Below are 14,848 nucleotides of genomic sequence, written 5' to 3' on the forward strand. Positions count from 1 at the left end.
GGTGTTGGCGTATTCATGTTATATATATATATATATATATAATTTCCATGGTGCTGGTCTAGTTTACAAAAAATAAATGTATATAGATTATGTTCATGTTGTGTCTTGATTGGGGTTTCGAAACATACTATGAATGAAAGAGTTTCATGTGCCTAAATTGATGTGTCATCATTGAGCATTATGCCATATGCAACTTGTTTTAAGTATATGTGCATACAAGAAATGATATATGTTCTACAGATGTATAAATGTTTATATTTTTAAATTGGGCTCTCATGAATAATGCATATATGTAAATGGTTATACATAAGCACATACACATGAATGTTGTAAACATATGCATATGAATGTTTTAACTCATGCACATCGTTATTCGACATATATGAGTGTGCATCTTAAAAGCATATCGATATCATTGCATTATATCAGGATTGTTATGGTTTTTGCATATGATGCATCGATGATCAATGTATCATTGCGAACCTGGTGAGCCCAGAGCTTGGATTGCTCCTTTACTTGTTTTTATACATCAAAAAAATTATATTTTGACATTTTTCTATTATTGCACTGTTCTGTATTTTTCACGAGCTGGGGTCTCGTGATGAGCCTCACATTTGAAAATGCGAATTTATAGTATTAATTTGGCATGCTGAATTTCAAATTATTGAAATAACTATTAATAATAAGATAAAGAAATAAGACAGTGTAACATACCTTCTGAAATGTCTGGTCGAGAGTATAAGACGCTTGGAGTTGCGGTTTTGGAGAAACCGAGAGAATACTAAAACTTTGTGTGGATTGTTGTTGCCCCTGAACTCAATATTGAGGTTCTTTCTCCTGGCCACGGTTTTAGAAAATTTTCGTCACTTTGCCTGAAGGTGGTGTGTAGACACAACTGTTATTTTGATATACCAAGAAAAATGATACTTATAGATAGGTGGTCCCTGATGTCCCGACATTAGATGAGTGATTTAATGTTCTGAAGGTTGTTTGCATCGAGGGCTAAGTTTGGAACCCAGTAATAAAATATTACTTGTGTGCTAAGCTACTCTAGAAACCCTACTTGACCTCGGAAATTCTTACATGTCTTGAGTATCTGCAAGCAATGATAATAATAAAAAGTGAAACTTAGATGTGTGTGCATCCTAATAGGGACATGCATATGAAAGAGAATTTGATTAAAGATAATGAATTATTCATGTGCATTGAATTCATGCATTTTTCTGATATACATTAGATCATACATATTTACTTGCTTTTTTACAGTCCTGAATGCTTAGTTGCATGATATTGCACATTGTCGCATGATAAATATTTTTACTGCTTATTTGATATTGTGTAAATATTATAGTCATATTTCTTTAAATTATTGCATGAATCATATATGTATTTTTTATGCTTATTTACTTCATTAGAAATACTTGTACTCAGAATCTTGGCTCTGACACTCATAATTTTTCTATATCTTGCAGCCCCTGATGTCCAGTGATAGGACTCATTTCTGGGAGAGCTACAAGTGCATTACGACTGCTGGGCAGATTACTTAAGGACAACGTGGCTCTACTCCTTAACTTACTCCTTTGCTTACTCTGATTCTTTTATTTTGCACTTGTCTCATACTATTAGATTTTTGAATTAATAAAGTTGATTCAGTTTTGGTTTGGTTTGAAAGATATGGTGTAAGATCCTTTGTGGTTTTGTAAATCTGAAATGGAATTGTAAAGGCCTCGTTTTTTTTTTTGAAAACTTTATGCAATTGATTTAAAAACAAATTCTGCACTTTTCAAGGATATGAGTTGGGGTCGTTACACTACAGATAATGTGGTCAACCAATGGGTCGGGTTTTATCCAACTTGAACCAATGTGAGTCTGAGAGTATTAGGGTCTGGTCTGGACCTATCAAGGTACAACTGATTTGCTAATCAGATTGCACTGACAAGATCCAAGCAGTATATAGATCCATGTTTGGTTTTGAAGTTTGCTAGCCAGACCTCAATTTGACTCACGATCCAATCAAGATCCAACATTTTTACACATAAAAGTTGAAAAAATGGAGTTTTTTCGTGGCTTGGTTTTTTGCTATCTGAACCATTGTTCTAGATCAGGTCCTGCCTAAGATTGATCCGGATGAACTCCATACTGGCACCTAAAAGTCAGGTCTGAACATGACCAAACCCATATTTTGAAGAACATTCCTTCGCTACCTTAGGTTGACAGGGCGTAAAGGCAGACGTCAGTATCTGGGTAAGGGACCCTGAAGGGAGGATCCGACCCATTTGAAGTAGGTGTGCAATAGCGCATTCAGGTTGGACATGGGGGAGATCATTGTGGATTCAAATCCAAACCCAACATTGAATTGCAAGTCTGTACCGAAACCCAGATCTAAAATAAATCTGATGTATTAGAGTTGAGTCTGGATTCGACTTTTAAATTATTCTGGATCTTGTAAAAAAAAAGGGAAGCTGAAAATGAAGTAAAGGAATTTGGATTTGGCCCATCCAGATCCAATATAGATCCAACGAAAAATATCACTCTGAACTCGCCTATCTTGAAAGTCTGAATCCTATCTGAATTGTGAAATGCATTTGAATTTTATTTAAGGCCCATATAGGATGTGAATGGATCCGATTTTATCTAATATCCAGCGAATATGACTCTGTTTTGATAAGCCACAACGATATCCAATTATAATCGGATACAGATATTGGCTTTGATTTTTTGCTACCGAATCTGGCAAATATCCGGATTTGATCGATATCCAAATCTATTACATGTAAAAAAACGGATACGGTATGAGCTTTTCACCGTTCAAATCCGTTTAGCCAACATACGAATAGTCGGATCTGATATTGGACACATCCAATCCGAATCCAAACCATTTGCGTCCCTAGGTCCATATCTGAAGGCAACGGCTAGTCTGAAGAAGGCAAGAATCACTTTCCTACGTCAAATAGCAATACCTTGCCACATAACAAATCCAAAAGGTCAAGTTCCATCATGTCCTGCTGCCAGCTGTAGGGTTATAATCCAAGAAGAGGTGGAGATTTTGGGGAGGAAATTTTGCTGAGTAAACGTGGCAGTAGCTCGCTTGAGGGATTAATTTTCTAACTCAATAATTGGTGAAGATATCATTCTCCTTATAACATTCCTTGCTTACCCTCCTAAAAGGTCCATTGTCAACATCAACAAGCCATCCCTCTTTTGTTCCTCACTTTTTAGTATAAATCATAAGCTACGTTTAGGCCGAGCAGTAACCTTGATCATATTTGTTTCTCTGCAGCTGCTTGGTTGCTCACAATGGGGCTGCCCTTCAGTCTCCCGATTAAAGGTAATGGATGGCTTTAGTATTGTGGCTCTTGATCTTGTTTCTGCATGTTCTGACCATCTCTACGAGTTTACTTGTTTAATTTATATATTAATTTAAAGATGGTTGATCTGGTTGGAATGAGATAGCTGGATGGTTAGGTCACACTAACATAATTGAGGGGCCTTAGTTTGGAGTCATTGTCCTTTGAACTTAGTAAAACAAGCCATACACAACTGATTCAATATTTGGATTCAACCTGCATACACTCAATGAAGCATGTAATCCAAATATGATATTGTTTTACGATCATGGCAGTTGTTTGTACTGTTATATCCCAATTTATTTCAGCTGAAATTTTAAACCAAAATACCAAATTACAATTGTGCAGGAAATTATTCGCTACATACGGTAATAGACAGAGTTTATGATGAAATCGTTGCGGAATCTGAGAACAAAAAGATGGATTTTGGGACACTTCACCTTGCTGTTCTTCGCATACTAAAGTAGGAAATCTGGTTGAGACTCATGAATACCTCATTAATTTGTTCTTTTTTTTTTTTGAAAAAAATCTTAAATCTAATTCATGTGAAGAACTTGACACTGCCTTATTTAATGGTTTATTGTGATCAGTGAAATCAATTCTTATATGCCAGGCATGCAGTATGATCCCCCATCTCTGCAGGAAGTAAAGGTTAGTCAGTATGGTTTGATCATTGTAGTTATAGTAACGTTTGCAGAAAAAGATTTGCATTCTAGGCTCCTAATTTGATGCAATGCAATTGAAGCAGAGCCAAAGGAAAATCATTCCTAAAACCAGCAGATTTGATACCAAAACTATTCTATGAACTAAGACATCCAGGAGAAACTAGAAATAACTGAAAACTGAATTATCTGGAGAACTGAGAATAGCAAGTGTGGCCTTAACTATGGTTTAATTTTCCCATATCAAACTGCAGGATCTCTACAATAAGTGTAAAGACGGGTCAGAAAATGAGAAGAAAAAAGAATTGAAGGCATTCATTGAGAAACTAGTGAAAGAGGGTTTCAAATCTAACAGAAATACTGTGATTACTGCTGTGGTTGCTCCTCCGGTTGCGATGATAACGAAGCGGGTAGGCGAGCAAATGCCGCCATTGAAGAAGACGCTAAAATTCATCCCTGATACGGTTTTTGTTCCCACTTTTACTATAGGTGCTCTGTTTGCAGTTAAGATGGTACAAAAGAATGTGTTTGAGCAAATCAGGAAGGCAATTTGAAGTTTTCAAATGATATGTTTGCCCTGTAAAATTATATAATTTCTGCATTGTACGTCTGAATTCATGCAAAACCTGCATTGCATGCATTCACACATAGATATGGGGAGATGTACAGGCATTGATTTATAAAGTAAGTTATATTTCACCGATATGATGTTGATTATTATTATTATTATTTTATAACAAGGTGAGAGTAGTTCAAACATCCCACGGTGGTAAAGAAGTGTTACGTTGATCGTGGCCTTGTTTGGATGTCCGCAGTATAAAACTCTACGAGTACTGCCTGTTCCCTCCCCCATTGAGCTCCACATCAAGGATGATGGGAAAGGTGCAGCAGCACTAAAGTGTGCAATCGCATTGCACCTGATCAGAGCCGTACCTGTGTTTTATGGGGCCTGAGGCTGAGGGAAAAATGGGCCCCCTATTAATGGTAGGAGTTCGAGGGCGCTGCCTCCGATTTTTTTTTTAAAGAATCAAAATAACAATAAAATTTGCATTCACATTAAATAAATATAATATTTCAAATATTTATATTATATTAAATAAAAATATATAAAATATTTATATAAACTACCTAAACAATACTCATTGGCCTTAAAAATGGGCCCCTAATTTTTTTGGGGGCCTAGGGTCCCTGAGGCCCAAGCCTCATTAGCCTCATTGGCCTCATCCTCCTTCCGAAGGCAGTATTTATTTTCAACCCATGCAAGGATAGTTTAGAATATACAAAATGTGGTTTGGCACTGGATAGTGAAACTGAAAACCATTTCATAAAAATCATTTATTTATTTATTTATTACCCTTAAGAAACGACAACTGGATCAAAGACCTGATCGAGCTGCTTGAGCCTACCATATCTACGGTCATCATGTCTCATTCTATCATATGTCAATCCTAGCCATCCAACGGAACGCATCTTGACCATCCACATTTTCACTCCGTTCATACGTATGATAGTCATCCAGATGCATTCGGTTGGACGGCAAGGATTGCGCATCATATGGCATAATTTTTTTCCGAAAGAGTACCGGCCGTATGGGAATCACATTCGGTGAAATGTGATTTCCAAATTCCAAAAACCAAACACTCAATGGGGAACCAGGAGCGGCGTGGAAAGGGGGTTCTTTTTTTCTCTGTGAAGAAGGGTTTCAAGGGTTTTAGAATTGCCGCATTTTGAGTTCATTCATATTGCAGAACGAGGAGAGCAAGAACCGAAGAGTGAGAGTGAGAGTTAACGGGTGTATATCGATCGATCTTTTTTATGTTCTGAGAAGCCCAATTGATGTTTCCTTTCATTCCCCTCCAATATGCATGAGAATGAATTCGCTATTCAGGAGAAAATACCCAATTCCACCCAACAAACCGACGCCCAAATGCCCTCCCTTTCCATCCTTATCCCGTAAAACGTCTGCTGCAAGGGGATCCCCAATCTTTCTCTTCGCACCCTCTTCTCAATCTTCACTGATCCACTACCCCCAAGCATCTACCATGAAGGGTACCCCACAATCTAGGGCCTCCCCAATTGGGTACCCTCCCTTCACCCCCAAAAGATTCTTTTCTTCGATCTCCAACAAGTTCCCCGAGTACGAGATGCCGTCGGTCACCTGGGGCGTCATCCAGGGTCGCAAGGAGAAGCTCGTCTCCAGGGTCATAATCTGCGACTACCTCAAGAGCATCGGCGTCGTCCCCGACGAGCTCGAGCACGTCGAGCTCCCCTCCACCGTCGACGTCATGAAAGAGCGAGTCGAGTTCCTCATGAGGCTGGGCCTCACCGTCGACGATATGAACGCCTACCCCCTCATGCTGGGGTGCAGCGTCAGGAAGAACGTTATCCCCGTCCTGGGCTACCTGGAGAAGATCGGCGTCCACCGCTCGAAGCTCGGCGAATTCGTCAAGAGCTACCCGCAAGTCCTGCACGACAGCGTCGTCATCGATCTCGTCCCCGTCGTCAAATTCCTTCGAGGAATCGACATCGAGAGGCAAGACATCGCCTATGTGCTGCAGAAGTACCCGGAGCTACTGGGATACAAGCTCGACGGGACTATGAGTACTTCGGTAGCATACTTGGTTAGTATAGGAGTTAGCCCCAGAGATATTGGGCCGATGATGACACAGTACCCATACATACTAGGAATGAGGGTGGGCACAATGATCAAACCTATAGTTGATTACTTGGCCAGTTTGGGACTCCCCAAGAAGGTGCTAGCGAGGATGTTTGAGAAGAGAGCTTACATACTTGGGTATAGCTTGGAGGAATCCATTAAGCCCAATGTTGAGAGCCTACTCAGTTTCGGTATTAGCCGGGAGAAGCTGCCTGCCATTATCTCGCAGTACCCACAAATTCTAGGAATACCGTTGAAGGCGAAGTTATCGGCACAGTTGTATTTCTTCAACCTGAAGTTCAAGATTGATCCCGAGGGCTTTGCCCGGGTCATAGAGAAGATGCCTCCCATTGTTAGCCTGAACCAGTCTGTGATTTCGAAGCCAGTGGAGTTTCTTAAGGGCCGGGGTATACCAGCTGAGGATGTGGCCAAGATGGTGGTGGCTTGCCCGCAATTGGTTGCTCTTAGAGTTGAGTTGATGAAGAACAGTTACTATTTCTTTAAGAGTGAGATGAAGAGGCAGGTGCAGGAGCTCGTGGAGTTCCCAGCGTACTTTACTTACAGCTTGGAATCGAGAATTAAGCCTCGGTATGAGAGGGCATCGAGCAAGGGGATTCGGTTTAGCCTGAATTGGCTTCTGAATTGCAGTGACCAGCGGTTCGAGGAGAGGATGCGAGGAGATTTCATTGATTCAGACACGGTAGGGCCTTGTTTTTGTATGGGCGGAGTATTGGAACTACCAGGAAATGAAGTTGTATCTGAGGAGGAGGAGGAAGAAGAAAAAAGTGATGGAGAGATACTCTATAGGCGTACTGTTTCTCTCTAGTAAGTGATCTATTTTTTTGTTTGTTTCATTCAAAAAATCTAATGAAATTGAATACAAGTTTCATAATCCTCTTACTTTTGGTTCCCTTGCCCATCATTGTGCTTTCTGTGCTAAATCACTAATGGTGCTAAATTGTAAGCTGAGAATGTGCAATTCTTTTGAATTGTCACTCCTCCTGTATGATAATTATCCATTTTTGGTGGATGTAAGAACTAGCCATCAATGTATTCTTGATTATCATCATTAACATTTGTATCATCGAGGATTAAAATGGAACTCAAGCAATTGGTAGCTTTGTTTGGTTGATACAGTACGTGTATATCATCAAGGTTACATATAGGTTATGAATTCCAAGTCACTGCTTGTAATTTTTAATGATTTCAAATTAGCAATTCTTAAACATTGGAACTCAAGAAATTGATAACCTTGTTGGTCGAAACAGTATGTGTGCATCATCAAGGTTACATATAGTTTATACATTTCAAACCACTGTTCTTAATTTTGGATGATTTCAAATGAACAATTCTTAAACCTCAACTATACTACACAAAGAATAGCACAGCTTCCTATCCTCCACAACCTTTTCATATGGAGCGATCAAAGCAATTTGTATAGCACCAAGGAAAGTATGGCTCATTCTACAATAATCAGTTAGATTCTAATTCTCCTTTTGAATTTGATTAAAATTATGAGAGATTGAAATTTCAGCCCACTTGGGTGAAGTTTGTACTGTTTCTGTAACTTACTCCATTGAAGGCATTGATTCTGACAGTATAATTGTTATCATGGGGCTTTGCTTCCTCGTGTCGTCACCAGTATCTCCATTCTACCGAGTCATTCTGGTTGCTACATTTTCACAAATGAAGTGAGAAGTAAAAACTAACCAGGTGCTACTTAGTGTTGACAACGGTAGAAATGTTTTCTTTATTGTGCAAAATGTCCTTATCTTTACTACTAAATACCTGTTTGGAATCCCACAAGTACTCATCTTAAAGATCTTTATGATCATTGTAGTATTCTGCAAATCATTTATTTACAAAAATGTCCAATTTGCGTCCCAGTATCTCTGGTACAGGTTTTCGGGGGGTTCTGCATAGATGCCTATGGCTTTTGGCAGACTATGGAGGGAATTGACGGAAAACCGGATATTACTGAAAGGCAAAAGCCTTATGTAAGCTATGCTTTCTCATGCTAGTCCATTATTGGCTGTCTTCTTTGTAGGACCTTAGGAGAATGTTAAAGTCTAGTTAATCCCCCCACTCAGGCTAGACGTCCCTGCCCACATGGGACTATATTTGGGTTAATGGGGAAAAGACAGAACATGAACCAAGAAATAAGAAAAGAAAGAAACAAGAGCAAACAATTGAAATTAAAAGAAAATGAACTGAAAGTCCTTGTTAGAAGTTTCTCAACTGAGATTCTGCTCTTTCAAGCATTCATTACCATGCTTCCACCTAAGTTCTTGGAATACATATAATTTCTGTCTGTTTTTTCATCTTTCAAAATATAGAATGTCCAAGTTTTTTCCATTGGCAATCTTAAACATGTACGGACGATTAGTGGGAAAACTTAATATATTCTTGTCCAAGTAAAAGGTAAAAACTAAAATGATGGGATCATTGTTCTGAGAAAGACATAAAGAAAAACCTTTGCAGCTAGGGATGACATGCAAGCTCCAACCAGGGGATGAGATTATCATAATTTATGAAGGAAATTTTCTGCTCAGTGGATGCATCTAGTGACTTGTTTTTGTGGAATGAACGCTTGCCAACTAGGACGTAGAGGAACAACTGCTAACGTTATCATGAAGTATGTCTATTTGCTCTCTTCCTAACTGGAAGCAAATCCTTGAGCCATTCTTTTGCTTATTCCAGATGTTGTGCCTTGAGGAAGGGCCTTAGCATTTCTCCCATAATTTGGTTCGTGCAGAAGTATACAGGGCCACGGTTTTGGTGGATGAGAGACATTTCGATCGAAGAGATCCTGAGACATCAACAAGCAAAGGTTGAACAAATGACCTAAAAAATGTATAGTGCCATGTGATAGAAATAGCATTTGGGCTTCTGACTATCCTAGGAATTGCCTAGGTTCCAACTGAGCAGTGTTCATAAATTTGTCAATTCCATAGAGATTTTGATTGATAGAGAATTTTGTGGATTTTATAACAATCTATAGTTTGTTAAATAAATCATGTGTTTTGCTTCAGATAATATCTAGTGCATCTATATGAGTTATCTTTTTAAAACCATATAAAGATGGCTTTGCTTTTCTGCCCTTTCTTTTCCTTTCCTTTGGTGTTCATTTGTTCTTGTATACTTGGCCTAAGACTCACTTGTTTTCTATAATTGGCCTAGGACTTTTAATCTATTGTTTGTACTGTTTCCCATGGAGTGTGCATCTGGGACAAAGGCACCTAATAGTGTTGTATTCAACCTTCATTAATGAGCTAAAGTATCAAATGGACTTTATGTTCCCTATGGAATTTTTGGCTGTTTTGAATATTTCAGGTAATTTCCCTGCGGTGTATTGACTTTGTTAAATAGCTCATATTCTTTTCTAGATATTTTCTTTTTAACAAGATCTTGTCACACTTTACATCCCACTTAAATGTTCCTGTATAGACTTTGCTTCTTTCAATTACTTTCCACTGGGAACTCTGAGGAAATTATCATGGATATGTAACCTCAATATCTTTGAGTCAATTTCCTTCCATCTGTAGGTATGTTTGCTTATCGTGTTTCCACCTTTCCTGGCTTCCTAAAATGTTCAAGCTATCTTTCATGCTGTTGCCTATTGAATCTTTCACACTATTTTGTGGGAAGTTATCTGATGTTGATGTAATATAACATATTTGGTTATCACGTTTATCATTTCATGTTTCAGTTAATTCCTATCAGTATGTGGTGTCAAGAAGCCTAGATGACACTAATTAATACATTTAAGTTGATGTATAAGAGCTGCACCATGCCATCTCCTGCCTACTTTGCTTCCCTCACCATCAATTCCAATAAAATCATGCAGTTGAAGGAAACAAGAAGATAGTTCACATCTATGATCAATAACTTTAGAGATGGAAGCGAGATACATCAATATTAAAACAATATGCTGGATGTTGTGGACAATTAGCATAGCAGTGAATAAGAAATGTAGTGCAAATGATGTGTCTGTGGTCAGACACACAGCCAAGGGATTAGGTCCAAATCCCACTGAGCAGCTTGACTGCTATTGCTGCGACTGTTGCTACTGCAACTGCTTCTACACTCAGGCCCTATAAGCTTGTCAATACTTGTTGCGTAGACAAGAAAACACTATCTTCTATGCGCCCGAAGTTGCAGTCAAAGGCCTGTACAGCCTAACTCAGAACTGCTTACAAACACCTGTAATAATATATATAAAAAAAGGAATTCTCGAGCTTTAAAACCCCAATAATATCATCCGACTTGCAAATATTGCCATTTCTAATATATCACTCCATCTGGTCCAAACCTTTTATACCTTGCAATTTCAGAATACTAGAGCTCGAGAATTCCTCCTATACACGAGAACATCACGATTAGAAAACCAGAATGCTATGCCTTTGACTTGCAAATCTTGCCATTTCTAATATATCGCTCCATCTGGTCCAAACCTTTTATACCTTGCAATTTCATCGCTACCTTCACCCACCCTCAGACCATCCTAAGGATGAGGGTGGGTTACCAAATTTTCTCCATCACCCTCCTTGGCCTTTACAATCTTTACTTAACCTTATTGAACCGGTTCTAAAGCCTTATAACCTAATTATGATACAGTTTAGATCTAAAACCTGCCCATGTAATCCAATTTAACCTAATTCCTTATTTAAACATTTTGGGTCAGACCAGATCTAATATTTTGGTCCTAAAATACTATACACGTCCAAAAGTTAAACCTACATGGACCTGTTCAGAGCCTCAAGATAATTCATGCTCTAAATCGATATTGTAAAGAAGTTCTGCAAACAAGATATAAGGAATCAGGGGGAGTTGTAAGCCTGAATCCTTTAGGGAATTTCTAGCACTCCCAATCAACCATGTGAATCCATGTTTCCCTTCAAATACGGTTCCCTTGAATTCCAGTAATTGCACTTCCTCAAACTCCTGAATCCTTCCAAATGTCGCCTCCCAAACTTAGCCTTAAGGGATATTTGCTAGCATAGAAAACCGAAAGTCATCGTCCCATTTTCTGTGATTGCACAAACAAACAAAATGGAGGTTTGCTATGACTCCATTTCCACTTCAAATGATAACATCAAGTAAAGGATGAATTTTATTCAACACTAGAGGTAGAGAAATGAATCCACAGAAACCTTAGATGGATCCCTCCCTTAAGCTGGCAACAGTGCCCGAAGGCAAGGAAAACACTTAAGGGAGCAACTGCTAGTCCCATGCCTAGGTGGTGGTTCCATGGACAATTTTGGATGTCAATGGGCTAAAATATCTGAACGTTTGGAGCTTTTACAATTTCAGTATTTCTGAAAACATCCAGTGTAACAGCACAACCTACCAATCTCCTCGTCAAAACATCCAGCGTATCAGCACAGGAGATTCTCAAGTGAGACAAGCGGATGTCAGATGCATGGTTGGATGTTGAGCAATTCAAGACAACCAAGAAAACTCGTTAAGTTTTTTAAGCATTCAAGTTTAACCTTGTTCATAAAAATAAATTAATTGATGCCCACAATTGGTTGTTTGTGTTCTCGACCAGCCACTTCAGGAAGTGGCGAAACTTGAATGCAGGTTGAAAGGTGGCAAATAATACGAAGCCAATGAAACAGCCAAGGTGCCTGAAATTCTCACCTTACAAGGTTTGCTTGTGCCAAAGGTAAAATAGTCCTAAAGCAGTAGGATGTTTGCAAATTTGGACATGAGGAGTCGTACTTTATGGCAAAAATGACACATTTTCGAAAATGCCCCACAATTTACCAAATCCGCCGAATGGACAATATCGCAGTTTCTCAAATTTTCTTGGCGCTTTTACCACTCGCAAGTGCAAATTTTTGAGATACGCACGTCATGACGCAAAAATATTACACCTATGGAACTCGTCAACAAAATCACATCCGACGTTGCGATATTCCAAAAAAGATTGTAAAAAGTTTGATAATTGCGAAATTGCATACAAGTGCATAGAGTATTGTGAAATTACAAAAAAAATGTGAAGGTTCGATATTGCAAAATTTATTATTTCAATCACATATGTATTGCTCCACTACTTTTTCTTGCGAATTTTTGTACAAATAGTCTAAAAGCAAAGCTAGGGTTTTGCAGAAACTAGGTTTTATGTTGTCTTCAATTAGTGAAAAATTATGATCATTTTTCTAGGATCAAGCATCGGTGGTGAAAAGATCAATAGCGCTTCATCGGCAGAAAATCATCGACGATGAGTTTTTTCGATAAAAGTATCTTATGGTATGGGTGACATTAGAAATGAAATCTGCAACTCATTTTCATCATAGAGGACATGAAACGATGATGAGGTATTTTCCTAACACAGAGTCTACGTGTCTCACAATCAGTGTTCAATCACGTGGTATGGGTGAGACATGCAACATTCTTGAGGCCTCCGATCTAACGAAATGTGAGGACACATATCTTATGGTATGGGTGGGATAGAAAACCAAAAGTCTCCAAGTTAGCATTTGATGTGATGATTTGTAGAAGAACAATACAAAGTGTAGTGTTTTCTATCCATCAAAGATGTGGTGATATATAACATTCTTTAGGTCCAAGAGATGAAGGTACCTTTGTACATGCTATGTTTTCTCCTTATCAAGGAGGCAGTGAGAAACAATATTCTTGTGAAAGAATGAAATAAATGCTACGAACAACTTCTCTTTGTGAAAGAATAGTTTGAATGCAACGTATGAGCGACTCTACTTTGTAAAAGAATAGAGATATATGAGAATTTTTATTTTGTAAAAAAATGGAATGAATGCAATGTATGAGCAATGCCATTTTATGAAAGAAAGATGTTTCATTTCTCAACCACTTTTTTGCATTTGGATGTCCTATTTCCATAAACACCAAATTACGACCCCACTTCCAATGATTTTTTTGGTGAATCTCTTATGAATCATAGAGGCGAATAAAATTTTTACAAATAAGACTTTTTCAATTTTCGCACGTACCTTACGAAATTCCCTTCTGATTTAAAAAGAATGAATAAAAATTTGCATATACCTTACAAAATTCTTTTCTAATTTAAAAAGAATAAACTAAAATTCGCATGTACCTTGCAAAATTTCTTACTAGTGCAAAAAATCATCATTTACAAATACATGTTTATTCCCTATTATATACATATATCAAACAACTTTATTCTTTGTTGTATACATAATTCATTCTTGAAAATAAATAAATAAATCAATCTCATTTTATATAAACAATTCATTCTACTAAAAAAATAAAAGTAAAAATCGAACAACTTCATTCTCTGTTATATATATAATTTATTTTCCTCAAAAAATAAGAAGCAAACAACTTTCATTGTCGCAGGTGCAATGATGACCTTCATCAACAAGTGCAAGTGCATCCTCTGGCTTTCATTGTTGCAAACTCAACACAACAGTGGACGACCATTCTACGTAAATATCATAACCAATATATGTTGAAAAAAAAAAAAACTACTTGCAACACAACATTAAACTGAATGAGTACTTAAACAAAAAGAAGCACAATATTAAAAAAACATTATATAAACTATAAAAAAGCATGTCATACACTACTTTCTAAATGCATAGAATACTCGCACGTTACTTCTTAATCGTGTTTTCGCCTGTTATAGCCAAGCTTGTGACATACATTGCATTTGTATGCCACCACTTTCTTGTGTTTCGTTCTTTGTCTCTTCACGTTAGGTTGCCTTGCTTTCTTAATTGGCGCTAGTGGTAAAACATGAATAATGGTCGGAGGAGCAACATGTGAGACATTATCAGCCATTGGATGAAATGAATTATGATTAAACTGTATAGAACCTATCACAGTAATCATCTGAAAGATTCTCCTCATACAAAATGCACGCGATAACATTCTCGCAAGGAATCCCGCTAACCTGTTACTCTTCACAAGAGCATTTTATACTCTCAAGATCAACGTTATAGCCGTGCTTTCGGTCACGAACTTCATAACGATGGTGGAGGCAATGCACTACTATCACATGTAGTTTTGTGCTTTTATTTGACTCTCTTTAATCTCTGCAATTATCGCAGGCACCATAATGTTAGTCATTTTTTTCTTGTTAGCTTTTTTTTTCTTGTAAAGTTTCATAACATTAGACAAAATTTCTTAATAAGTGAGATTAATGGCTTGTCACGTACGAGAAAAATCTATAAATTAAA

General features: G+C 37.8%; 2 protein-coding genes across 2 annotated transcripts; both read left to right on the forward strand.

The window, feature by feature from the left end:
• Positions 1-3,297: 3,297 nt before the first annotated feature.
• On the forward strand, positions 3,298-4,563 carry LOC149821630 (calcium ion-binding protein). Its single transcript, XM_089981376.1, has 3 exons — positions 3,298-3,328; positions 3,961-3,998; positions 4,264-4,563. Exons 1-3 carry the CDS (start codon positions 3,298-3,300, stop codon positions 4,561-4,563), a joined length of 369 nt encoding a protein of 122 aa, XP_089837502.1.
• A 1,183-nt stretch (positions 4,564-5,746) lies between these two features.
• On the forward strand, positions 5,747-9,948 carry LOC149821631 (transcription termination factor MTERF4, chloroplastic-like). Its single transcript, XM_089980922.1, has 2 exons — positions 5,747-7,490; positions 9,846-9,948. Coding segments are annotated over exons 1-2 (1,617 nt in total). The 5' UTR covers positions 5,747-5,874; the 3' UTR covers positions 9,847-9,948.
• Positions 9,949-14,848: the final 4,900 nt, after the last annotated feature.

This window comes from Nuphar pumila, chromosome 11 (genome assembly GCF_984573655.1).
Source record: "Nuphar pumila chromosome 11, dmNupPumi1.hap1.1, whole genome shotgun sequence".
In the NCBI taxonomy this organism is placed as follows: domain Eukaryota; kingdom Viridiplantae; phylum Streptophyta; class Magnoliopsida; order Nymphaeales; family Nymphaeaceae; genus Nuphar; species Nuphar pumila.

Bases quoted from the DNA above. Each gene is read 5' to 3' on its own strand.
- LOC149821630 (XM_089981376.1), top strand. From the start codon at position 3,298: ATGGGGCTGCCCTTCAGTCTCCCGATTAAAG. The intron at 3,329-3,960 runs GTAATGGATGGC...CTTATATGCCAG, and splicing joins CTTCAGTCTCCCGATTAAAG to GCATGCAGTATGATCCCCCA. The intron at 3,999-4,263 runs GTTAGTCAGTAT...ATCAAACTGCAG, and splicing joins CATCTCTGCAGGAAGTAAAG to GATCTCTACAATAAGTGTAA.
- LOC149821631 (XM_089980922.1), top strand. From the start codon at position 5,875: ATGAGAATGAATTCGCTATTCAGGAGAAAATACCCAATTCCACCCAAC.